Source organism: Peromyscus maniculatus, chromosome 17 (assembly GCF_049852395.1).
Source record: "Peromyscus maniculatus bairdii isolate BWxNUB_F1_BW_parent chromosome 17, HU_Pman_BW_mat_3.1, whole genome shotgun sequence".
Classification (NCBI taxonomy): Eukaryota; Metazoa; Chordata; class Mammalia; order Rodentia; family Cricetidae; genus Peromyscus; species Peromyscus maniculatus.
The window spans coordinates 50,812,990-50,839,235 of NC_134868.1; the positions used below are offsets into that span (position 1 = coordinate 50,812,990).

Consider the following 26,246-nt stretch of genomic DNA (forward strand, 5'->3'; position numbering starts at 1 on the left):
GCTGGGAATTGAACTCAGGACCTCTGGAAGAGCAGCCAGTGCTCTTAACCTCTGAGCCATCTCCCCAGCCCCTTCAGTAACTTCTTTATACAAGGGTGAGGGGACACAAGCGAGCTGAAAAGCCGGAATTTGGGGGATTTAGAGAAGCACCGTACCCCTCCGTCTTCCCTACAACAGGTTCTGTGTCACATTCAACATGGAGGCAGCGGAGTGCTTTGGGGGACTCTGCTGACAGCGTCTAAATGGCTTGAGCAAAACTTTATCATTGATATATGGGGTGATGTGGGTACCTCAGAAACACAGCGACAAGGGGGATGTCTGAGGAATTTCATTCTGTGCTCGTCCCTCATAAGGGGTCAACACGCTGCTGTTTGACGTCTACCCGTATGGGTGGGGAGGAAGACTTAACGCTTGCTGGCTGTCCTGATGACGTCCACCACTTCTGATCCCTTCCCGGGGCGTCACACATGGGGAACGATCTGCCTGGCAGCTTCAAAGTAGCCTTGCCCTCACTCACCACTCACTTAGCCATTGTTCTGGTGTGATCACTTTCAACATGGAAGCATCTGTGTGGTCTGAGGTGCATTGACTTTTCTCTTGGGTCTGCAGCCTGCTGGGTCATGAGGTATTCGCCTAGGGAGCCTGCCTGGTTCAGGTTGAGAACCAACACTGAGTCTGAAGAGGGAACACTGGCTGTGCAATTCCTCATCTTTGTCTTTACTTCCTCCTCCATCCCTCTTTCTTCTCACTGCCCTGCAACCCCCCCCCTCCCATCTCTGTCCTGCTCTCCTGCTCCCACAGGAACTTGGAACAGAGACCCTCGGATACTGCACAGACTTCCAGGCAGTGCCGGGCTGTGGAATTGGCTGTAAAGTTAGCAATGTGGAAAGCATCCTGGCTCACAGTGATCCGACCGGTCACCCGAACGGGGTTGGCAGCTCTCCCACAGGAAAAGGTATTCCTTACTTTGGTCCCTCCTGGATCTGTTGGTGGCTGGAGCTATCTTGGGTGAAAGCAGAGGGGAGCCAGACCACAGCAGACCCACTTCTGTGATTTTCCCCTCCTATAGAGATGGGAGGCTCAGCGCTGGGCACTCCATGCCTTGCCTACCCCAGGAACGCCTGCTTTTTCTCTTGCATGCTTTGATTCGTCTATGTTTTTAATGTATTTTGCTTTGCTTTTTGTTTTTGCATTGGGGTTTTTTTTTTGTTTGTTTTGTTTTTTGAGACAGGGTTTCTCTGTGTAGCTTTGCGCCTTTCCTGGAACTCACTTGGTAGCCCAGGCTGGCCTCGAACTCACAGAGATCCGCCTGCCTCTGCCTCCCGAGTGCTGGAATTAAAGGCGTGCGCCACCGCCGCCCGGCTTTGCATTGGGTTTTGCTGTGTTAGTTTCCAACTTGTGGACTCTAGTGACCCTCCCACCTCAGCCTTCCAGGTAGCCACGAGTATAGGTGTACACCACCATCCCTGGCCGGACGCCTCCAGATTCTGATGCTTATGGAAGGGCCAAAGTAGCATAGGACTTGGAGTCATAGCTCCTCCTTCCCTGGAGTGTCGTATTTCTTACTCCATACTGATTTTCCTTCCTGTAGCTGCCGGGTGGCAGGTGGCATTGCGTCTGTTCTTCCTATCGCTTTCCCATCCGGGTGATCTCCAGTGTGATGTGGAATGTTTTCAGAGCTGACAGAAAGCCAGGGAATCGGGAAATAGTCTGCTCACACGAAGAAGAGAGACACTGCTCAGGGGCAGATGCCGCTCTCATTTTTACTTTTTATTTTATTTTTTTAAAGACACTGTGTAGCCCAGGCTGGTCTTGAACTTCTGGGATTCTCCTGCCTCAACTTCTGAGTGCTGGGATTGCCGGCGTGTGGCACTGCCTGTACCCTACCTTGTCTGCCTGCCTGTCTGCCTCCCTTCTTTTGTTCTTGTGTGTATATGGTGTATGCATAAGTGTGCACATGTATGTGTGGTGTGGGGGGGGGGCATGCTTATGTGTGTGCAGACAGAGGCCAGGGGAGGATGTTAGGTGTCCTGCTCTGTCGCCGTCCATTTTTATCCCTTGAAGGATCTCTTGCTGAACCTGGAGCTCACTACTGTGGGCTAGGCTAGCAGGCCAGTTGTCTTCCTGTCTCTGCTCTCTCCCCTAGGGCTGAGGTTACAGGCACGCTCATATGGCCAGGCTTTTATGTGAGTGCTGGGGGTCAAAACTCAGGTTCTCAAGCTTGTATAGCAAGCACTTCTAACCACTGAGCCATCTCCCTTTTTTTTGAGGTCACTTTCTAGCCATTACATTAAACTGGTAGAGAGTGCCAGATGTGCCAAATGATAAGGTCTTTATTTAGGTGGTGTTATTAGATGCCATGTGCTGCCTTTTAATAGTTTCAGTCCCTAAGGTGACCTTTCCATTAGAGCATCCAGAAGCATCAGGGTTGTAGACTACTAGAAGGTGGCAGATGAACAGTCCCTTGTGCTGCTGGAGCCATGGCTTTAGAGCGTATCATAGAGGCTGGGTGTGCTGCAAGCTTTCAGTCACAGGACCTGGGAGTTGGGGGCAGGAGTGTAAGATCAACCTGGACTACATTATCATGGAAGATGCCAGCCAACAAGAATCAAGCATGCATTTAAAGAGACAGAAGAAGCTATTGATGTGTGGTCAGAAACCCAAGGTTGTGCTTTGGAAAGGTCTAGTACTGCGTGTGCACGTGCATGCATGTGTGTGTGTGTGTGTGTGTGTGTATGTGTGTGTGTGTGTGTGTGTGTGTGCGCGCGCGCGCGCGCCTGTGTGTGCATGCACACACACACATACATACTTTACAGCTTTGATAAGTCAGGTAATTAATGGGTGGCCTTTGAGCTCTGTGCCCACCAAAAGGAATTTCTGTCACTGGCATGTTTATAGAAACAAATTGCAGGAATAAACATCTCTGTAGATAGGTGTTTCTCAGGCAGCAATAACAGTGTGCAAACATTTGCAAGTAGCAACAAAAAGAATTCCTTTCTTAGCACACAGGACCTACAGTGTGGCCTTTGTGCAGAGAGCTTTGAGAGTCACTTCTTTGGGTCTTTGTAAATCGTTGTATTTCACAGATAGGGGAAGGGACCTCATCGTGCAGGAAGACATCAGCATAGTTTGAGTGAGACTTTAACCCATTCTGCTTCTTTATACCATCATGGTTTCTAGGCAAGAGTTTCTATTAGGTTGTCATGAATATAGAGTAGTAATTGATTTTGTTAGATGCACATACGAGTGTTCTCTCACCGTGTGGCGGTGGCGCACACCTTTAATCCCAGCACTCGGGAGGCAGAGCCAGGAGGATCTCTATGAGTTCAAGGCCAGCCTGGTCCACAGAGCGAGATCCAGGACAGGCACCAAAACTACACAGAGAAACATTGTCTCGAAAAACAAACAAAAAAAGAGTGTTCTCTCTCTATATATGATATATTTTCATCCCCTCATCAATATAAGACTGTCTCAAAAATAGTATATATATATGTATGATAGAAACAGACTTACCTGATTTTGTTGGTTCTCTTTGGATCATCTAATCCTGCCAGAAAACAATCGAGTCAACACATTCTTTGGTCTGACCTAATGCTATACAAAAAGAATCAGGGCCTGGAGACTCAACAGGCTCAGCTGTTAAGAACACTCGCTCTCTTGCAGACGACCCAGGTTCTGTTCCCTGTACTCACACGGGAGCTCACAACTGTAACTTCAGTTCTGGAGGATCTGACACATCTGGCCTTTATGAGCGCCAGTTGTGAATGTGGTGTGCACACATACACTCAGGCAAAATTCTTATTCGTATAAATTAAATAGGTACTTCTAGTGGCATGTAAGGACATTACATATGCCAACAGCATTTTCACACATGAAGAATATATGAAACACTGCATTTAATTCACCGTGGAGTTCCTTATGCTGCGTATCTTTCTGGTCCTTCAAGGGGAGTGTCATGAGAGGTTGTAGTTTTCAGAACAGTCCTATGTCCCTGGGTTTTAGTTGATTGTGAGGCTGGACTATCCAGGAATAACCAGTCTCTTTTGAATAGGTACAGGCCCCCAGACCTTCTCTGTGCTGATTGGAAACCGGGAATGGATGAGGCGCAATGGTTTAACCATCTCCAGTGAGATCAGTGACGCCATGACAGACCACGAGATGAAAGGACAGACAGCCATCCTGGTGGCTATCGATGGTAACCTCTGCCTGAGATTAGAACACAGTTCACTCCTCTGCTTTGTAAGAGGCCTACTTACTCTGCCCCTCCCCCAACCCTTTCCCTCCCTCCCTTCTGTTCTGTTCTTTTCCTTCTTGCTCGCCTTCTCTCCCCTTCCCTTTGCTTGTCATTATTTCCCTCTGTTACTTCTTCTTATTTTGAAAACCGAGCCTCCCTTTCTGTTCATTTGATGTCTTTTCCAGGTTGTCTTGCTGTCTTTTCACTCGATCTCTTCTCTTAAGGCCCTTTCTTCTTTTTTAAATTATTTCTTTTATTTTTGAGATTATAATAGAATTACATCATCTTCCCTTCCCTTCCCTCCAATATACCCCTCACTTGCTCTCTGTCAACATCATGGTCTCTTTTTTCATTAATTGTTACTACACACATATCTGTATGTACTGACTTGACACAAGCTAGGGTCATCAGAGAGGGAGCCTCAGTTGAGAGAATGCCTCTGTGAGATCCAGCTGTAGGGCATTTTCTCAATTAGTGACCAAGGAGGGAGAGCCCACCCATGGTGGGTGGTGCCATCCCTGGGCTGCTGGTCCTGGGTTCTATAAGAAAGCAGGCTGAGCAAGCCAGTAAGCAGCACCCCTGCATGGCCTCTGCGTCAACTTCTGCCTACAGGCTCCAGCCTTGCCTGAGTTCCTGTCCTGACTTCCTCCAGTGATGGACTATGATCTAGAAGTATAAGGCAAACATACCCTTTCCTCTCCAACTTGCTTTTTTGGTCATGGTGTTTCATCACAGCAACAGAAACCCTAAGTGAGACAATGTAGATGTATATATGTATATATTTCTAAATACGTAAGTACAGCCAGCTCAGTCTGTATAATGTTACTATTACGTATGTTTTCAGGGCTGACTGGTACTGGTTAACCAATGGTGTCTCTTTCCCGGGGGAGACTATTTCTCCCACTCTTCACTCCGAGTTCCTTAAGAGTTGAGGCCCTTCCTTTGTCACCGTTTCCATCTTGATCCAGTGCCAGCTCTGCTCCTGAGGTGGCAGGTCAGAGTCATCCTTCTCAGTCATCACTGCAGACAGAACAGGAATCCACCTCCCCAGATGCCCTTGCGGCTTCCCGCTGTCCGACTCACGGATGGGCGCGGTTTCTCCTGACTCTGTGTCTTAGCCCTTAGGGTGTACCAGGCAGTATGCTGGAGACATCCGAACTTTTGTTTTGTTCACTTTAGCGTTTGTTATTAGAACGATAACTGGAGTTGAATAAAAAATAGTTTACAACGCTGTATTTTGAATACTCCACTCAAATATGTCTTCCTGCCCCAGTCTCTGCCCCCTATAATGCTTATAAACCTCAGTGCCTGCAACTCCTCATGGCAGGATTGGGTTAAGTAGAGGACACCTGCTCCATTGTTTTCCTCTTACTGTGTCACATCTCAGAATAAGGATATTGCACAAAACGTGTTTTCTGTAGGGAAGGACACAGGATAGTTTTCCTAGGTTAGATATCCGTCATTGTAAGCAGCATTTGGATACTTCTCATATTTTAATAGCACACACACACTAGTTCTTATTATGCAAAAGGTTCTTGGCAAGCACATATGTTCCCAGTGGAAACTGTGGAAAGTCCGTAGGGCTTTGGAGGATGTGTGGTTGTCCCTGTTCCTCCCCCTTCAGGAGCCACTGTGCATGGTTTGCTATCATTTGCAGGACTGAAAGAAACAAATCAATAGAACCCAGACGCTACGCCAGGCACTTTGGAGGGTCACTTCCTGTGGATGACGTGTGAAGAGAGCCATCCTCACAGGTCCTGGCTTTGGGCTTGCACTCGGCGGCCTGTTGGCCGGTGCTGACTGCGGCCGCTTTGTTTCAGGTGTGCTGTGCGGGATGATCGCCATTGCAGATGCTGTTAAGCCAGAGGCTGCCCTGGCGATATACACACTGAAAAGCATGGGTGTGGATGTGGTTCTGATCACAGGGGACAACCGGAAGACAGCCAGAGCCATTGCCACTCAGGTATGGCAGCGACCAGACATTCTTCTTCCTTGAAAATTACAAACAAGCCCACTGATGCAAAATAAAGAAGCAAATAAGTAAAATAAAAGTAAAAAAATAAAGGTAATCTAAGCATCTGGTGTAAATAAAAACACGCTTTTAATTCCAGCACTGTGAGGCAGAGGCAGGTGGACCTCTGTGAGTTTGAGGAAGCCTGGTCTGTGGAGCAAGTTCTAGGCAGCCACAGCCACATAGAGACCTTGTCTCAAAACCAAATCCAAATAAACAAACAACAGCAACAACAGCCCATCATTTAAGCATCCTATTACAGGAGTGCTTCTTTGGTTCAACTTGCTTATGGACGGAGGTGAATGACTTGATCATGACCCTTGTGGTTCTGAGCTTGGAGCACAAGGACAGTATCACTGGGTGGATGCCTTAACCCATAAACCAAGGCGCTAATGTGAATGCCCGCACACTGTACTTCCACCCCAGCACACGGTACTCCAACCAGCCAGACACGCACAAAGCCCTGACAATGTAATTGCTGCCATGGATTCCTGCTTCTGTTCAGCGCTTACCTACATTAAGCCATTGGTTTCCTTCCTTCCAGGTTGGCATCAACAAAGTCTTCGCCGAGGTACTGCCATCTCACAAGGTGGCCAAGGTCCAGGAGCTCCAGAACGAGGGGAAGAAAGTAGCCATGGTGGGAGACGGGGTGAACGACTCCCCAGCCTTGGCCCAGGCTGATGTGGGAATCGCTATTGGGACCGGCACAGATGTTGCCATCGAAGCAGCGGACGTGGTTCTTATCAGAGTGAGCTCGGCGTCGTCGTCCAGGTCTTAGGAGGGGCTGGGGTTGCCATGAGTCCGTTACTCAAGTGTGCTCCTCTCCTGTAGAATGACCTGTTGGATGTGGTGGCCAGCATTCATCTCTCCAAGAGGACTGTCCGGAGGATTCGGGTCAATCTGGTGCTGGCACTGATTTATAACATGGTTGGAATACCTATTGCCGCAGGTAGGTAGGGGCAGCGCTCATCTGTGATGTCACCTTTGGTCTCGCCACTGAGTCCCCAATGAACTATTGAATCATCCACCTCTTGGACTGGCTGGCCAGACACAGTGTGGAGAATCCTGGGGGGGGGGGCACAACCTCATTCACTCTGACCCTGTGTAGATAGCTGATCAAGGGGCTTGGCCCTTCGTTTAAGGTGACCCTATTCTCTGAGGCTTTATTAAGCCATATGGTCTGAGGAAGAAGTATCATGGGATGTTCTGAGGTACCTGCTGTGCCAGACACAGTGACTCTTGTCTCAAGCCTATCTTAAGAGTGAATCCTGCCCAGATTCCAGTCTACTTCCCACAAATAACCTGGAGAGAAAAGGCATTTCTGCTTTGGAACTGCCCTTCCTCCCTTCCCGTGGGGGGTGGGAGGGGTTGGGGGGGGTGGGGGGACACGGACGGACACGGACGGACGTGGGCGTGTAGTAGGGGATGGAACCAGGCAAGGGAATGTGCCAGACACTTCTGCAAGGCTTTGTAGGCTAAAAGGACCTAAAGATTATTTTTTATTACATTGTGTGTGTGTGTGTGTGTGTGTATGCATGCATGTGCGCATGGGTATTGAGGTCAGAAGATTCCTTGCCAGAATCCATTCTCTCATCCCATTATGTGGTCCTTGGAACAAACTCAGGTCATTAGATTTGGCAGTAAGTGCCTTCACCCACTAAGCCATCTTGTTAGCCCCTGACCCAAAGTTCTTAAGTACAGCTTTCCTGCCTCAGTTTCTCTTTGATGTCCAAGTGGTTAGTCATGACTTCCATAATTGAGATTATCCAGTCTGCCTCAGCCTCCTGGGCCTAGAAGTCAGACAAGCGTCTTTCTGTCTCCAGAGCCAGCTCAGGAGCTTCGTTCCCTTCTTAGACTCCTGGGGATGTCTGGGACCTGGCTTTCAGCCCTCCCTAGAGACCAGATCATTATCTTTGTAGACAAGTACTGTGGCCATCCATAGTGTTTCTCCCTTGTGGTTCCCGACCCCTGAGCTGGGTGGTGCTACCAGTACATAGTTCTAATCAGGACAGGCAAGAGAGACCCATCTTTCCTTCACAGCACCTTCTGCTAGCTTTCAAAGCTGTAAGCTGGTAGGCATTGTCTCTCCTAAGTTCTCCAAGGAGGGCTCTCAGTATTCCCTGGCTGACAGGTGACACTTGCCCATTTATTTATTTATTTATTTATTTATTTATTTATTTATTTATTTATTTATTTATTTATTTATTTATTTATTTATTTTGACAGGTGTCTTCATGCCCATTGGCATCGTCCTGCAGCCATGGATGGGTTCAGCGGCCATGGCAGCCTCCTCGGTGTCTGTGGTACTCTCCTCTCTTCAGCTCAAATGGTGAGTCCTGGGCCTGGAGCACCCGCTGGAGCCTCTGCAGGCTCCACTGCCCGTGTTCACTGCAGGTGGGGGCACACCAGCATTGCTTCCTGGTTCTTGTTCTCCATCCTTTGTGTGGGAAAACCACAAGGGACCTGAGCGGATTTCTGTAGTGATTTTTTTCAGCACCTTGGACAAGAAACTGCCCACTTACCAGTTGTCATAGGCTGGGCCTTTCTCATGTGCTCAGGAGCTATTTATGTGAACACCTGTAAGCACATGATCCCTGTGGATTACCATTTTTTCTTCTTAACAAAAGATGTGCATGGACTAGGGATACCGCTCACTAGAAGGGCACCTGTCTAGCATGTGCTAGACCCTGGGTTCATTCAGTCCCTAACACTGCCAAAAAGTGAAACATTGATTGATTTATTCATTCATTTAACAAAAGTGAATGACAGCCTGCTATGTGGCACTATTTACATAGAAAGATTTTGGATCAGGTGAACTCGAGCCATGGGAATTCAGAGTCTTTTCCCTTCAAAACCCATGAAATTTTGCTACGTGTTACTGAAAGATGTAGAGTTCACCAGAGGAAGAGAGCCTCATGTCCAGAGTGATTCAGGTACTCTTGGATTCTTGCCTTCCAGCTATAGAAAGCCCGACGTGGAGAGATATGAGGCACAGGCCCATGGCCGCATGAAGCCTCTGACTGCATCCCAGGTTAGTGTGCATGTTGGCATGAACGATCGACGGCGAGATTCTCCTAGGGCCACACCGTGGGACCAGGTCAGCTACGTGAGCCAAGTGTCTCTGTCGCCTCTGACATCAGACAGACTGTCTCGGCATGGTGGCCCAGCAGATGACAATGGGGACAAATGGTCCCTGCTTCTGAGTGACAGGGATGAAGAGCAGTGCATCTGAGAGCTCCAGGTGGCAGCCCTGGGCAGGCCAAGGTGCTCCTTCTAGGTGAGCCTGCATCCGCTCACGATGGTCGAGCCGGCAGGTGCAGCCCCAACAAGCAGCGTCGGGGAAGCAAAGCTCATTCCGAGTCCTGAGCATCCTGTTAGCCTTCCCACAGTAGGTGGCAACTTCCCGGGCATCTGCAGAGATTGGGTAGGACTGTTCTCTCAGAAGCCTGCTAAGGTGGGCAAGGTGCACCGCTCTCGCTGTTTTCCATGGGGGCCAAGGTCACACCCTGCTTGGGCTCCAGTACAGGAGAGGAAGCCAGCACTCTCCACAGAGCTCTGCCTGCTGTTTTTGCATGGATATCTGTGAATTGAGGAACCATCAGTACCAGAAAAACCTAGCCAGGCCCCCTGGAGAGCTCCCCTCCAGAGATTTCCCACACAGCGAGCTCCATCCAGAGTTTTCCCGTACCAAGGGCTCCCAGAAAGCTTGGAGTTCCATAGCACACATGGGCTGTGTAAGCCTCGGGCCACCTCAGATGTGCCTGCTGTTTTCTGGTTGACATCCTCGATACCAGGATGTGCTTGCGCTCTATCTTCTGAGGACAGAGTTCCTGTCTTGGGCTAGGCATCCTGGCTCTTGAATTTTCTGCCTAAAGGTGGCTCCCTGCTTTGCACCCCAATCCCATAGCTTCCTGGCACCCCTGTTTACTCTAAGGAGAGAGTTCTGTCTCACCTAGAGCCCCATCTACAGATTCGAACATGCTGCTCCCAAACAGCTGGAGGGAAGCCAGAGCCCATTTTCCTGTAGGGTCCAGGTCCTTGCCACCCAGGGCACCCTGTGTGGCCCTGTCGTGACCTGTGGTGCTTAAAGCAGTGTCCCTTGTGGGATGTGTGCATAAAGGAACCTTCCTGTCACCTAGTGGGAACCTAGAGGGAACTGTTCCATCAGAAGAGAGTGCTTCTTGAGAGAGCTGTCTGCTGCTGAGGGGACATCTAAGAGAGGGACATCCACAGCTCCCCAGTAAAAAATGCTTTTGTCATAAGTGACAATTTGTGATCGGGTATCATCAGAGGGCAGAAATGGGTCCAACCTAACTGAGTGGCTGAACTACCTGGAACAGATTACTTTCATTTGTGACATAAAAAAATATCGCCTTTATTGAATGCCACTTATTGCCAGGGGCAGTGTTAGTACCTTTTGCAGATTGTCTCCCCGCCACCCCCACTCCCCAGTAGCACAAGTAGCTATTGTCTACATTTCCAAAACAAGGAAACACATTCAGGGGGGCTCGCTGTCTTCCCAGGAACTCACAGCCAGTGTTCAGTTCAGCAGGCCCTGAAGGATTTCCTGTACTTCTCCTGCGTCCTTAAATATGTTTGCTTGGTTAGAGTAAACCGGACAAAGGCCCTTGTCTCTGGAGGAACTAATGTGCCAGCAGATGTATTAACTGGATCAACTTAGAATGCAGTTGGTCATGAGGTTGCTAACTTCACTTTGGATGCCTAGTTTCAGTTTAGCGTATTAGTTTTTGCTGAGTTTTATCTTCTCAAATCCCAGTACAGGGATTTGTTGTGCTGTCATTGTTTTTAACCCTTCTTCCTCCCGTCTCCAGTATTCTCTTCCCACTGTTCCCACCCATTCTGTCTAGAGCTTTGTTTTGGAATTTTTCTTGCTTTGGAATAAGGTAATCATTTTGTGAAGACTCTAATTGTATTGATTTTTTTTTAAACCTAAGAACAGAAGCATCACATTCACATGTAGACATGAAAATATTTATATAATTGTACAAACAAATAAATAAATAAATAACTTTTTAGATTTTCAAAGAGTCGGGAATCTTTTATGGCAGGAGAACCGTTTCCTCTTCAAAAACTTTCCATGAAGCATGAGGATAAAATTGCATTTTTTTTCATCTATGAGTTGCTTCCGGCTTGCTCTGTCTGCATGGCCAACTCATGCAACCTGACTGGGGAGGACTTCTTTGGAGGGACAGAGAATAATAGGATTGTAGCAGTGGGGACATGAGGGGGTGGGAACCCTGTTGCCCTGCCCTGGTCAGATCCCCTCTGCTGCATCTGCTGGCTGCTGCCGGAGTGGCATGCAGGACTGCAGAGAGGCCTTTGTTGAAGTCACTGCCCCCAGGTTGACTCACGAGCTTTGATCATGTAGTAATCAGCATACGTTGGGGTCTTTGCCTTGAAAGAGTGGGATAGAAGACACTGGAAAAACCAAGACCAGGGGCTTCTTCTGGGGAAGTGAAGTTCTGCTTGGGGTGGCCAGGTACCTTAAATGAAGTACCTTATTGGTGTAATTTGTCATGTAATCCAGGACACTATGAAGAGTGGAAAGAGTGTCACCAGAGGTATGCTGGTGTAGACTTAAGTTTCTTGGTCCTGCCCAGTCCTGTTTGGGTGGCAGCTGTTTTTTATAAAATAATCACCCAGAGGCTTAATATTAATTACAAACTGTTTGGTCTATGGCTCAGGCTTATTGCTAGCTAGCTATTACATCTTAAATTAACCAATTTCTATTAATCTATGTATTGCCACGTGTCTCGTGGCTTTACCTGTGTTCTATTACATCTTGCTCCCCTGGTGGCTCCCAGTGGCTCCTTGACTTCTCCCTGTATCTATCTTGGATTTCCTGCCTGGTTATATCCTGTGTTGCCATAGGCCAAAACAGCCGCTGCCGCCTCCTCCTCCTCCTCCTCCTCCTCCTCCTCCTCCTCCTCCTCCTCTTCTTTGGTTTTTTGAGACAGTTTTTTTGTGTAGCTTTTGGAGCCTGTTCTGGAACTCACTCTGTAGACTGGGCTGGCCTCGAACTCACAGAGATTGACCTGCCTCTGCCTCCTGAGTGCTGGGATTAAAGGTGTGTGCCGCCAACGCCGCCGCCACCACCACCACCACCACCACCACCACCACCACCACCACCCAGCCCAACACAGCTTCTTTATTAACCAGTAGTAGCAACTCATATTCACAGCATACAGAAAGACCATCCCATAGAGTGCTGGTGACATAATCCTTTACCAAAGGTCCAGGTCTTCCTCTTGGTATCTGTTTCTCAGTGCCAACATTCATCTGTTGTGGTTTACATGACCACATAACTAGATGGCCAATATCCTTGGGTATTCCCGAATGCTGTGCACTGCTTGGTCTCTAGCACACCCTAGAGGACTTCACAGTCCAGGCATGGAGTTTCCAGGTACCATTGTGGAAAGAATGTTGTTGCTCAATGTAGGGAGGATTTAGCAAGCTCCCCTGAAGGCTCCCTTAGGCATCAGGCTAAATCCCAGCATCTTCCCATTCCTGAGATTCCCAATAAAGGGAAGAATTATGATGGGATTACCTTTATAATAAATTAATGATAATTCTAATTTTCATGGCATCTGGAAATCGGTATGTCTTAAAATAGATCTCTAAACTATTGTGCTAATTGAATATGGAACTGGGACTAATAAAGGTGACTTTCACTTTAAGGAAATTCAGGGCAGACTAAATTCAACCAATCATATTATTTAAGTAGAAAAAAAATTACCTGATTAAAAGATTTGGGGAGATTGGGGGCTTTAAAAACCCATGTCAGGGGGCTAGAATAGTAGATCACTTGCTTGGTACCCCCCCACTTGCTAGGTTCAATCCCCAGCACAAATAAAATAAAGGATTTCCAAAGACAAATTTCCTAATGTCCTTAAAGTTTCTGAGTTATGAAAGGTGTATTTGCATTACCACCAGTGTCGCATCTTTCCTTGGAGCACAGACACAAAGTCGTACAGTTAGTGGCTTGCTGGTTCTTTTTCCCTTGGTGTGTGTGCAAACTGGTTTGAGCCTGGTGGAGAAGGAACTGCTCTGTGTCATTTTCATCCTGGGCTTGAGTCTGGGGTGGGGGGGGGGACCAACATTTGGGGTCATTCCATGGTGAGATGTGTGCTGTCTGCTTGTCCTTTGTGTGAGGACAATGACAGCAGCTGAAATGACAGGATCGAATGTGAGAGGGTTAAGTCAGACAGAGAAATTCCAGGATCGCCTTTCTTCCATTCAAAAAGATGAATAAGGGAATGTAAAAGCATCCGTCCAAGGACTAACATGAAAATAAGATTGATGGAAATTTAACATTTTTTTCTCTGAAGTAGAAATGGCTATTATATCTTCTCAGCATAAATAAAATGAGCCAAGAGGGTAGAGCTCTTCCCAAACATGGACAAGACCCCTGGTTTGTGCCCAGTGCTAGCAAAACCCTCTAACTCTTAGAGCAAAAATTCTAAATGTAGAAACAGAGAATGGTGGTGGAGAAAGATGCCCCGTAAGCCACCCTGGTGTCAGGAGGGAAGCTCAGGAGCAGGATTTGAAAGAGGAATATCCTTTGTCTTTGTAGGGGGATGCATCAGGATCCAGAAGTGGCAGGGTCTCCATGCTTCCTGTAACCACTGAGAACAGAAAAGATACAGTGACCATGGGAAGGACTAGCTGTGACATGCTACAGGTCCCAGCCCTCATTTTGTGCCTCTGGTCCTCACAATGCTCATAAAAGCTACATGCACACATTCCGTTTTCACTGACAGGGAGCCAAGCTTCAGCGCTGTTGAACTCATTACCTAGTAGGTAGCTGGGTTCACCAACGCATCACTCTGGTCTCAGCTTATAATCCACTGTGCTCCAGGTGGAAAGCTCTCTCCTCCAAGGGCAATGCTGGGCTTTCCTATTCAGTGGCGGTGTCTGTCCTTTGGCAAGACAGTGCAATTGAGAGAGAGTCACCAGATGTCTCTCTGACCAAACAGCATCCCAGTCCAAAGCCAGAACTCAAGTTCTCTTGATTATTATTTTTAAAGCATCTGGAAATTGATAGAGTGATGATGAAGGAAGAAGAAGAAGAAAGAGGAGGAGGAGGAGAAGAAAAGAGAAGAAGAAGAAGAAAAGGAGAAGGAGAGGGAGAAGGGAGAGTTGTTTAGTTTCCATGAGTTTGTTGTTTCTATTGTTGTTGATATCCAGCTTTACTCCATGGTGGTCAGATTTGATGCAGGGTGTTGTTTCAATTTTTTAAAAATTATGTATACATATAGTGTTCTGCCTGCATATCAGAAGAGGGCACCATGTCTCATTCTAGATGGCTGTGAACCACCATGTGGTTGCTGGAAATTGAACTCAGGACCTCTGGAAGAGCAGCCTGTGTTCTCTCTCCCTTTTTAAAAATTTTTAATTAAAAATTTTTCATTTATTTTACATACCTATCACAGTTTCCCCTCTCTCCTCTCTTCCCCTTCCTCCCTGTCCATCTACCTCCCCTCCCCATCCACTCCTCCTCCATCTCCATTTAGAAAGGGGCAGGCCTCCCATGGATGTGACCAAAGCATAGCACATCAAGTTGAGGCGGGACCAAGCTCCTTCTCTTGCATCAAGGCTGAGCAAGGCAATCCAGCATGGGTGATAGGTTCCCCAAAAGCCAGCTTGAGTGCCAGGGACAGGTCCTGATCTCACTGCTAGGAGCCCCACAAACAGTTCAAGCTATACAACTGTCACGCACATGCAGAGGGTCCAGGTTTGTTCCATGCAGGCTCCTTAACTGTTGGTCTGAGTCCATGAGTTCCCATGAGCTCAATTCAGCTGGCTGTGGGTTCCCTCATCATGGCCTTGACCCCTCTGACTCTTACAATCCCTCCTCCCTTTCTTCATCAGGACTCCCGGAGCTTGGCCTAGTGCTTGGCTGTGGATCTCTATCTGCTTCCATCAGTTACTGGATGAAGGCTCTCTGATGACAATTAGGGTGGTCACCAATCTGATTACAGGAGAAGGGCAGTTCAGGCACCCTCTCCACTATTGCTAGGAGTCTTAGCTAGTGTCATCCTTGTGGATTCCTGGGAGTTTCCCTGGCACCAGGTTTCTCCCTAACCCCAAAATGCCTCCCCCCAATTGAGATGTCTCTTGTATCACTCCCCCTCTCCATCCTGCCCCCAACCTACCTCCTGCACCCAATCGGCCCAACCTGATCTCTTATGTTCCCATCCCTGCCACACCCCCACCCCCAGTTTACCCAGGAGATCTCTTCTCTTTCCCCTTCTCAGGGGAATCTATCCATTTCTCTTTGGGGCCTCCTTGTTACCTAGCCTCTTTGGGGCTGTGTATTGTAGGTTGGTAATCCTGTACTTTACTCCTAATATCTACATATGAGTGAGTACATACCATGTTTGTCTTTCTGGGTCTGAGTTACTTCACTCAGAATGATTTTTTTCTAGTTCATTCATTTTCCTAAAAATTTCATGAGGCCATTGTTTTTTGTAGCTGAGTAAGACTCCATTGTACAAATGTACCACATTTCCCTTAGCCATTCTTTGGTTGAGGGTCATCTAGGTTGTTTTCAGGTTTTGGCTATTATGAATAATGCTGCTATGAACATAGTTGAGTAAGTATCCTTGTGATATGATTGAGCATCCTTTGGGTATTTGCCCAAGATTGGTATAGCTGGGTCTTGAGGTATATTGATTCCCAATTTTCTGAGAAACTGCCCTATTGATTTCCAAAGTGGCAGTCAGTGCTCTTAGCCTCTGAGCCATCTTTCTAGTCCTCCTCAAAAACTTTTTTTTTAATCTGTTGAGACTTGCTTTGTGTCCAAATATGTGGTCAGTCAAAATCCTCATCTCAATTTTATGGAGCACAAAAGACCCCAGATAGCCAAAACAATCCTGATCAAAAGGAATAATGCTGGGGGATTACAATTCCACATCTTAAGATATATTAAAGAGCCATTGTAATCAAAATAATATGGTACTGGCACAAAATCAGACATGTAGGCCACTGGAACAAAGTCAAAGACTCAACCATGCATACATATAACTTCAGCCACTTAATGTTTTACAAAGATACCAAGAAGAAAAGCTAAAGAAGAGCAAGCATCTTTAACAAATGGTAGAGAAAGCTGGATGTCCACATACAGAAAAATTAAGTTAGACTGTATCTGTCATCACTGTGCAAACATAACTCCAAATGAATCAAAGACCTCAATGCAAAACCCGCAACATTGAAACTACTAGAAGAAAACATAGGCAGTGCCCTCCATGATATAGTTGTAGGAAAGGGCTTTCTGAATAGGACTCTATTTGCTCAGTAATTAAAGTCAACAATTGACAAGTGGAACATAATAAAACTTTAACATAGCTAAAGAAACAGGCAGATCTGAAGAGGAAGCCCCTGGAATAGGAAAGAATCCTTGCAAGCTATACATCTGACAGAGGACTAATATTCAGAATGTATAAAGAACTCAGAAACCAAGAGCCAAAGAATAAATAAATAAAAAGGACCCATTCCAAAAATGGTCCTGGAACCTGAACAGAGAGTTCTCAAAAAAAAAGAAGAAAATGGCTAAGAAATACTCAAAGGTGTTCATTGTCCCTATCGATTAGGAAAATGCAAATCAAAACAACCTGGAGATTCTATTTTAGCCCAGTAAATTAAAGGAAACATGCACAACAAATTAAACATCAAGGAAACAGTGGACAACAAATAAACTGGAGGTGGTGTGGGGGAAAGGGAACCTTAATTCACTGTCAGAGGAATTGCAATCTGGTGCAGCCACTATGGAAATCAGTGTGGAGAATTCTCAAAAAGCATATGCCCAAAGGACTCGACACCCTACTCCACAGATACTTGCTTATCCATGTTCATTTCTGCTTTATTCACAATAGCTAGGAAATGGAAACAATCTAAATGTCCTTCAACTGTCCAATACATAATGAAAATATTGTACACATATACTATAGAATATATTCATCTGTAAGGAAAAGTGAAATCATGACTCTTACAGATTAATAGGTGGAACTAGAAAATAATCTGTTGAATGAATTAACCCTGACCCAGAAAGACAAAGGTCTCGTGTTCTGTCATTGAAGGGTCCTAGCTCCAAATCTTCAGATGTGAGTACATGTCTTGGAGTAACTGCAGAAACCAGGAAAATGAAAACAAAACAGAGCAGGGACCTTTGCCAGGGTAGGGTGTGATGGAGCATTAGAAGGGGGAATAACAGGGTATAAGTGATCTGGTTGGTGAAATGGGAAAAGTGGGGGAGGACTCTAGCTAGGGAGGAAGAGGGAGATAGATACAGAGTAGAAGAATGGAGGGTAAAACGGAAAAGATGTCTTGGAAAGTTATTTAAAACCTATCAGTGAAATGGACAGCTTAGGCCTATGACAAATCATTAGTCAGCAGCTGTATGAAAGCACACATTGCCATATGCAAATTAACTGATCATACCACAACTTTCTGCATTGGCACAGAATAAGCTTCCCTGTAAAAGCAAAACCTTTGTGACATTTTAGTATTCTCTTTCTTCCTCACCCTCTCTTTCAACAGAGTCCACACCAACCTCCTCATAATCTTTCTCTAGGGACACCATGTCCTCATGGGACTCAGAGAACTCCCCTTTGTGGTGATATTGTGCTCCCCAAAATATTGTGCACCCTAATAAACTTATCTGGGGTCAGAGAACAGAACAGCTACTAGCTATAGAGGCCAGAAAATGGTGGCACACACACCTTTAATCCTAGCATTCCAAAGGCAGAGATCCATCTGGATCTCTGTAAGTTCAAAGCCACACTGGAAACAGCCAGGCATGGCAACATACGCCTTTAATCCCAGGAAGTGATGCAGGAAACAAAGATATTTAAGGTGTGAGGACCAGGAACTAGAGGCTGGTTAAGCTTTTAGGCTTTTAACAGCAGTTCAGCTGAGATTCATTTGGTTGAGGACTCAGAGGCTTCCAGTCTGTGGAAACAGGATCAGCTGAGGAACTGGCGAGGTGAGGTTCTCTTTCTCTGATCTTTTAGTGTTCACCCCAATACCTGGCTCCAGGTTTGATTTTATTAATAAGACCTTTTAAGATTCATGCTACACCCCCTCCTCCATGACCTCACCCACATACCAGTGCACAAAGGCCCACTTGCCATACATCAGATCAAACTTGTGATCTAGGTGAGCCCAGGCCTCAGCGATGGCTGTGGTGTTGCTCAGCATACACACAGCCCTCTGGACCTTGGCCAAGTCTCCACTAGGTACCAAAGTGGGAGGCTGGCAATTAATGCCAATTGAAGACAGTGGGGTACCAGTCCACAAACTGGATGGTACACTTGGTCTTGATAGTGGTAATGGCAGCATTGACATCTTTGGGTACCACATCACCATGGTACAACAGGCAGCAAGCCATGTATTTCCCATGGTGAGGCTCACATTTCACCGTCTGGTTGGCTGGCTCAAAGCAGGCATTGGTGATCTCTGTTACTGAAAGCTGTACATATATAATTTTAATAAATTTTCCTCTTCAGGGCTGACCTTCCTCCAAGAACCAAAGACCACCTAAGAAAACCCCATCACCAGGCATGAAAAGCCCTCTTTTGAGCTGTTGTTCAGGGCTGTTCCAAGAGACCACCCTCCCCTCAATAAAGACAGTAGGCTATTGCTATTGCTATTGCCTTTGTTGCCTGCCACAGAGGTGGAAGGTTAAGTCCCTGTTGCTGAGCACTACCTTTCATGCTATCAGAATGCACCATGCAAGCTTCTGAAGGAGGGAAACAATCAGCAGTTCTACCCAGTTATGATGCCTATGAACCACAATAACAATCAGCACGGTATAACCTTAATGATGCTGGAGTGTACCTTGGTGGTAACCATCTTCTATTTTATTGAACTCAAGACCTACTCAATAATATGCTATATAAGGGAAGCCTAGCTGATTTCTTAGGGCTAGTGAAGTCATGGATCTTGGAGGAGAACCTGTAACCATCACTTTACTAAACAGCACAATCCCTAACTACAATCTTAATATTTGCCCTTATGCCCACAGATATGTGTAGTCTTGACCTCTGGTCAAGGATGTTTCTCATTGCAACAGAGACTGTGGTGGTATTGTGTTCCCCAAAATATTGTGTATCCTAATAAACTTATCTGGGGTCAGAGAACAGAAAAGCCACAATATTAAACATAGCGGATAGGCAGTGGTAGCACATGCCTTTAATCCTAGCATTCCAGAGGCAGAAATCCATGTGTTCAAGGATACAGCCAAGCATGGTGACTCACGCCTTTAATCCAAGAAAGCCAGCCTTTAATCCCAGGGAGTGGTGGTAAAAAGCAGAAAGATATATAAAGCGTGAGGACCAGAAACTAGAAGCTTTTAGCTGGTTAAGCTTCAGGCTTTCATGCAGCAGTGCAGCTGAGAGCCATTCGGATATGAGGACACAGTGGCTTCCAGTCTGAGGAAACAAGATTAGCTGAGAAGTTGGCCAGGTGAGGTTAGCTGTGACTTGTTCTGTCTCTCTGATCTTCCAGGTCACCCCAATACCTGACTCCGGGTTTGATTTTATTAATAAGAACTTTTAAGATTCATGCTACAAGAGACCTTGACGGAAAACCACAACCAATAAAAATGAAGAGTTGTGGATCCCCGTCCTGATGGATATATTTACCAAACAATAACTGCACTTGAGGCTCAGGGATCATTACAGAAGATGGGGTGGAAAGATGGCAAGAGCCAGAGGGTCAGGGAATTTTCTGTGAGACTGTCTCCTGGTGATCTCAGAAGCCATGTCTGTGGAGTTCCACCAATATGAATGCCCACCCTTGAGCTGAAGGAGGACAACAATATGACATTCGAAAGCCAAAGAAAAGCCTACAAGGCCTCAGAGACCTTCAGGCAACTAAGGAATGCTGAGAGTTAGGCGAGAGAGTCTTCTCCAGGAAAGCGACCAACTGGCTATTCAATACCAAATGGTCAGCCTTGAAAACATACATACAAGTAACATCATACAGAAGGAGTCAGTTACGTTTAGGATATATGCATATACATGTGCAAGTGTAACAACCATTAATGAAAGAAGAGACCATGAATTTAAAAGAGCTCAAGGTGTGTGTGTATTGGGGGGCGTCTGTGGAGGGGTTTGGAGGGAGGAAAGGGAAGGGAGACATGTAATTATATTGTAATCTCAAAGATAAAAGTGAAAGTTTGCAAAGAAGAGGGAAAAAAACCAAAACCAAAACATGTCCTCGAATGATGGCTCGGTCATTAAGAGCACTTGCTGTTCTTGCAGAGAACTGGGTTCGGATCCAGGCATCCACTTGGTGGCTCACAACCATCTGTGAGCTCCAGCTCCAAGGAATCAGATGCTGGGCACCAGACACACACATGGTACACAGACATATGTGTGGGCAAAACACACACACACACACACACACACACACACACACACACACATTTTTTTAGCCCAGTTTGCACTTGTCTTCCTTTTTTCTTTGGAATGTTGTTGAGTTTTCTCCTGCACTCATTTGGGCTCAGTGTTGCCACCAAACATCAGCCGGCCCCATTGATTCGGGCCTGCAGCTAGGCAGGGGTAAGAGGCTGCTCACTTCAGAAGCTGGGGTGGGGCAGGGGGAGGAATGAGAGACTGTATTAGCATGCTAGCATGCTGCCTCTTGGCGGCTTTGTCCCATCCAGGTCCCCAGCCAACTCTGTCCCCTGCTGTATCCCTTTGTCTGTGTGTTCACTACTTTCCCCCTCCTCCTTTGCCTGTCTTTCTTTTCATTCTCTCTTCCTACTTCTTCCCTTTCAAATTTTTGTTAGTTATTTATCTCTTTTTCCCACGTCTTCCCTGCCATCCCTTCCCCACCCCAGTCCAACCTATCCTGGTCCATTATTTCCCTTCAACCCTTCATACCACTGCATTTTATTTCTCCTTCCTTTAACAACACTCCCATTACCTTCTGCTAAGTTCATGACCTCTATGGCTGTTCTGAATGAAACACGTGTCTGAACAAAGCTAATGTCCATACACAAGAGAAAACATGTTTGTTTTTTAATGAGTCTGGTTTACTTCACTCAGAATAATTATTTCCAGCTCCACCCATTTATCTGCTAATTTCCTTTTTAAAGATTTATTTATTTATTATGTATACAGTGTTCTGTTTGCATGTACCCCTGCAGGCCAGAAGAGGGCGCCAGATCTCATTACAGATGGTTGTGAGCCACCATGTGGGTGCTGGGAATTGAACTCAGGACCCCTGGAAGAACAGCCGGTGTTCTTAACCTCTGAGCCATCTCTCCAGTCCCCTAATTCTTTTTAGTAGCTGAATAATATTCCATTGTGTGCATGTACCACGCTTTCATGATCTATTCCTTAGTTGGTGGACATCTAGGTTTCCACTTCCAGACTGTTGTAAACAGAGCAACAGTGAACACAGACGAGCAGGTGTCTCTGGAGTAGGATATAGGGTTCTTTGAGTGTGGCCAGGAGTTTTATAGCTGGATTACATAGTGATAGATCTATTTCTAACTTTGAGGAACCTCCACCCTGATTTGTGTGATGGCTTAATGGTTGGCACTCCCAGCACCAGTAGGTCCAAAGTGGACCTCATATGTGGTGGTGCAGTACTGGTGATAATTTCCTAAGCAGAAGGACTCGGACTGGGTAAACAGGATTGTTATTTGGTAAACAGAAACCTAAACTCAACATTCCACAGCAATCTCATGATTTCTGTTTATCAGGAAAACTACTACCTCCCTTATCTGCCCCCAATGGTCAACTACCTCTGGCAAGGGCATCTAGTTCCTGATTCATCTGAACAGCTTGCATCAACTCAAAGACCCACTTCCTGCCCCCCAACTATCACAAAATCTGCTTGCTTTCCCATTGAGCTGTCGTCTGTTGTTCTTGGGGACAGCTTGGCAGTTTGTCCCCCCAATAAACCTTTGTTTCTGCCCATGAAGTGGTCTTGAGTAGTTCAATGTCCTTCAGTTACTTACTGCTGGTGACCTAGGTCCATGGTGCTCTCAGATATGAGGTGGTGGTCTCTGATTACCCATAGCTCCCTAAATAGGAATCTTCCTTTGGGAAAGCAGACCTATTAGGGTTTTAAGATAGAGAATTTGGCTCTATTATCCAATAGGAATTTGATGAAATGGATTCCTATAGATGCTATAATCGAGGCTTCCTGGATGCCTAGGTGAGCAGAGCCCAGGCTCCTTCCATCTCACTCATTATTGATACCCCAGTGGCTGGAAGGACCAGCACCTTCCTGTGGCACCAGAAACATCCATTTTTCTAGTACCCTCTTTTGCTTACAACACTCACATTGATCTTTTTTCTAGTGGGTGCTATCTTAACTTCACCCATTGTTTTCTTGTCAAGGTTTTCTTTCTCTCTAAGTTATCCTGTGGTCCCGAATGGGCCGATTCTGAAGGCAGTGGCCACGGTTTTAGCCCATCTTTGTCTGTCACATCTGCAGTTTGGGCTCTGCTTTTTTTTCTCAGCATCTCAATTATGGAAACCTTTTTGGCACTTCTAGAAGCTGAGAAGTGTTTGTTTGTGCCCCCATGGAACCCTCAAGGTTTGGAGTTTTTTTCTTGATATTTAGAGAAGATTGGATAATAGAAGCCATATTTAGACCCTATCCATTCTTAAGGGTCAAAAGGAATGTATGTTTTGAAAGCTTCTCATTAAGCATTCAAGGAATGCCCGGTGGGCATATTAGGGTCCCATTTAGAGTGAGTGGAAGGGAAAACCTCCAGTTTTTTCCCCTCCCAACAGGCAGCTGTGGCCAAGGAAATCTCAATACATTTCATTCCTCAGAGGTGAGCTGTCAAAAGCATTTGTTGGGAATCATCCCAAGTGGGTAGGTACATGGGTTTTTAGAATAGGCTCAGTGAGGCCAGACCCTGGTGTTTTTTAGAGATTAGGGCACTTGGAGTCTACCAATTATAGAGTTCTGCTGTTGAGGAGGACACATGGACCTGGACTAAGCATTCCACTCTGTACCTGGGGGTGGACAGGCTTCTCTAAGGAGGAGAGCAGGAGGGAGGAATTGGCCAGGCTTGGGCTTATGACAGAGAATGTAAGCCACAGGGAATGGTGGAGATGAGGGGTTAAGATGAGAGGCATGATGGGGTGGTTGCCTTCTCATCCTTACTGTGAAGGGAAGAATGATGGCATGAAGTAGAGAAAAAAAATAGTGAGGAAGAAGTCTTTGGGATGCTGGCCAAGAATGAAAACCAATGGGAGAGAGGGGTTGTACTAGGGCTGACCACTGATCAACGTAGGGGAAATGGTCTGGTGTCAGGGCTCCCTATAACCTCGAGACAGGCAGCTCTAGGTATAGGTGGAGTCTAAGGACCCAGTTGAAGGCCAACCTGCACCACAAGAAGGCCAATATATGAGCTTTCTCTTGGAATGACTCCACAGTCATCAACTTTTTAAACATACACTGAAGAGGAGCCAGTTTAAAATGGCTGACCGCCGCCGCACCCCCCCCCACCATGTCTGAGTGGAATTAAATTGCAGAGTGAGCAGAATGACAGGTGAGACAAAGGAAGGGGGAGGGGCCAAGTGAGTACTCCAGTGTGACGAGTCTGCAGGAAGACAGGATCTAGGAGACAGGAGGGGAAATATGGTGGAACCAGGAGGAAACAGAGAGTAGTTTAGTTTACCACACCCATTAATAGAGCCATAGAAAAAAAGAGAAGCCAGGCAGTGGCAGTGCATGCCTTTAATCCTGGCACTTGGGAGGCAGACTCAGGTGGATCTCTGATTTTGAGGCCAGCCCGGTTTACAGAGTGACAGCCAAAAGCTACGTAGAGAAACCCTGTCTGGAAAAAAAAAAGTTTGGGTTGCCCCTCCTAGTGTAGGTGATCAGGGCAGAGGAATTCCTCCAGAGGGGAGAAAGAAGAGTACTCAGTCAGCTTCTGGTTGCCATTTAGCCAAAGTGAGCTCTGAGCGAAGGCTGGCTCTCTGGTCTCCAGGGAGGAGCAGGGAAAAGTGGAGAGGCCCAGAACAATGGCTGAAACAAAACTGGTAAACTCTACTGTCCAATTAGCCACTCGGTCATCCACAGAAATAGACATAAAAATTTCCAACCAGTGGGGGTGGGGGTGGGAGGAGGGAGAACAGGGGAATCTGTGGCTGATATGTAAAATTAAATTATTTAAAATAAAATTAAAAAAGAAGAACAACAAAAAAAATTTCCAACCAGAACTTCGGCAACATCTTGACTTTTGGAGGAAGGTGCCAGAGAGGAATCCCTATCAGGATTTACTAAGACCAGGCCAGAGATAATAGCCTATATATCAGAATCTACCTCCCAGGAGGACCAGAAGGACTGTTTATGTCAAGAAACAGCAGGCATTCTAGGACTAAATCCAGTCCTGGTGTGGAAGGCACAGGGCCCTGGAATGTCCCGGGGTGCCTCCCCTGTAACAACAGTTCACCAGTGGAGAGACCCAGAGCGAAGGTGAGCATTGAATGGCCGTCTTGCTGGGGCCTGCAGATGTCTTACCCAAGGGAGGCACAGAAGAGTGTCAATCAATGACAGATTGACCCCTTTCTTTTCTGTCATTCAGAGCACGCTCATGACAAAAAGTCTCCTGACCCTGGAGAGAGGCAGGTTGTAAAAGCTCCAAATCGCAATTATACCATACCAGGGTCTGAACTTTCAAAAGTTTCTGTTAAAGATTTTTAAAGCTCCCATTTATTAAAGCAATGGACTTGGAGCTGCAGGGGTAGGAGACTAGAATGTTCTGCTCAGCAGGATGTTGTTAGCAGGGTTAGGAGGCCCTTGGGTGAAGCATATAAAAAGCAGTCAGCTAAAGCAAAATGGGGTTACCTTGGTCAGTTCGCTATCTTCCTGAGTTACAGGACACTGACTAACTCAGTGCTTTGATTATTACAAGAAAGTGGAACATCCGAACTGGGAAAGTAAAAGGATTAAAGATAAGTTTTTAAAAAAAAGACATGATGTCTCCATACACTTTCATTTAGAAAACTGGTAGAGAGATTCCCACTGACTCATTTAAAAAGTGCCATTGCTGAAGAGAAGGCTCAGAGGTTAAGAGTGCTTGCTGCTATTATAGTGGTCTAGAGTTTCATTCCCAGTGCCCATTTTGGATGGTTCATAACTATCAACAACTCCAGCTCCAGCTCCAAGCACTGACCCAACAGGTTGTGGAGCCCTGTAATCTTACATGTCCTTGATTACACCCTTCATCTCTCCGGAGCCTTCTTGGATTTTCTCAGTGACAGACAGGTACAATGATCCCTTCATTGTCTCTGTGAGGAGCCTACATGTCTTGGTTATCTGCTTCTTCTGTGTGCTCACATTCCATCCATCCCTAAGCAAGCAGATACTGATCTACCTCTTGGTGGCTTTCTTCCCTAGCTTCACCCCAAGGCTGCTTCATGCCAATCCAGCACCACTTCCTTGGACTCTGCTGTGACCAGATGAATGGTCTTGCCATTTCTTCACTTCCCCCTCCTCTGCTCACTCATATTACAGAAACATGCTATCAATTTTAAAGCCACATAAATAACCCAGGGACCTTATTAAACAGAACCTTAATTCAATAGATTGGAATAAGGCCTATGATCCTGTATTTCTTTTTGTTGTTGTTTTGTTGTTTTTGTTTTTTTGAGACACAGTTTCTCTGTGTAACAGCCCTGGCTGTCCTGGAACTTGCTTTGTAGTCCAGGCTGCCCTCGAACTCACAAAGATCCACCTGCCTCTGCTGTGATTAAAGTGCTGTGATTAAAGGCATGAACCACCACACCCGGCTTTAATTCTGTATTTCTAAGAAGCTCATAGGTGAGGCCAATGCTGTTTATCTGTGTGTCACATGTGAATCCTCACATGTTGTTTCTAAGATTTAAGCCTGAACTGGAGGTGTAACAGTGTTGATGAATTCTTCTATCGAACATGAGGCCTTGGATTTGACCGCTGGTACCAAATAATACCTTAAATTTAAATATAAGTGCATCATTACTT

The 26,246-nt window shown here is 46.2% G+C and overlaps 1 protein-coding gene across 7 annotated transcripts in view; it reads left to right on the forward strand.

The window, feature by feature from the left end:
* Window positions 1-11,291, forward strand: part of Atp7b (ATPase copper transporting beta) — a 76,270-nt gene extending 64,979 nt beyond the window's left edge. For all 7 annotated transcript variants that reach the window (XM_006997774.4, XM_076553655.1, XM_042262592.2 and 4 more), the window contains 7 exons: window positions 802-955; window positions 4,052-4,195; window positions 6,055-6,197; window positions 6,790-6,993; window positions 7,077-7,194; window positions 8,472-8,574; window positions 9,204-11,291. In XM_006997774.4, coding sequence (XP_006997836.1) covers window positions 802-955; window positions 4,052-4,195; window positions 6,055-6,197; window positions 6,790-6,993; window positions 7,077-7,194; window positions 8,472-8,574; window positions 9,204-9,477 — 1,140 coding nt within the window. In that variant the 3' untranslated portion in view covers window positions 9,478-11,291. The remainder of the gene's footprint in view (window positions 1-801; window positions 956-4,051; window positions 4,196-6,054; window positions 6,198-6,789; window positions 6,994-7,076; window positions 7,195-8,471; window positions 8,575-9,203) is intronic.
* Window positions 11,292-26,246: the final 14,955 nt, after the last annotated feature.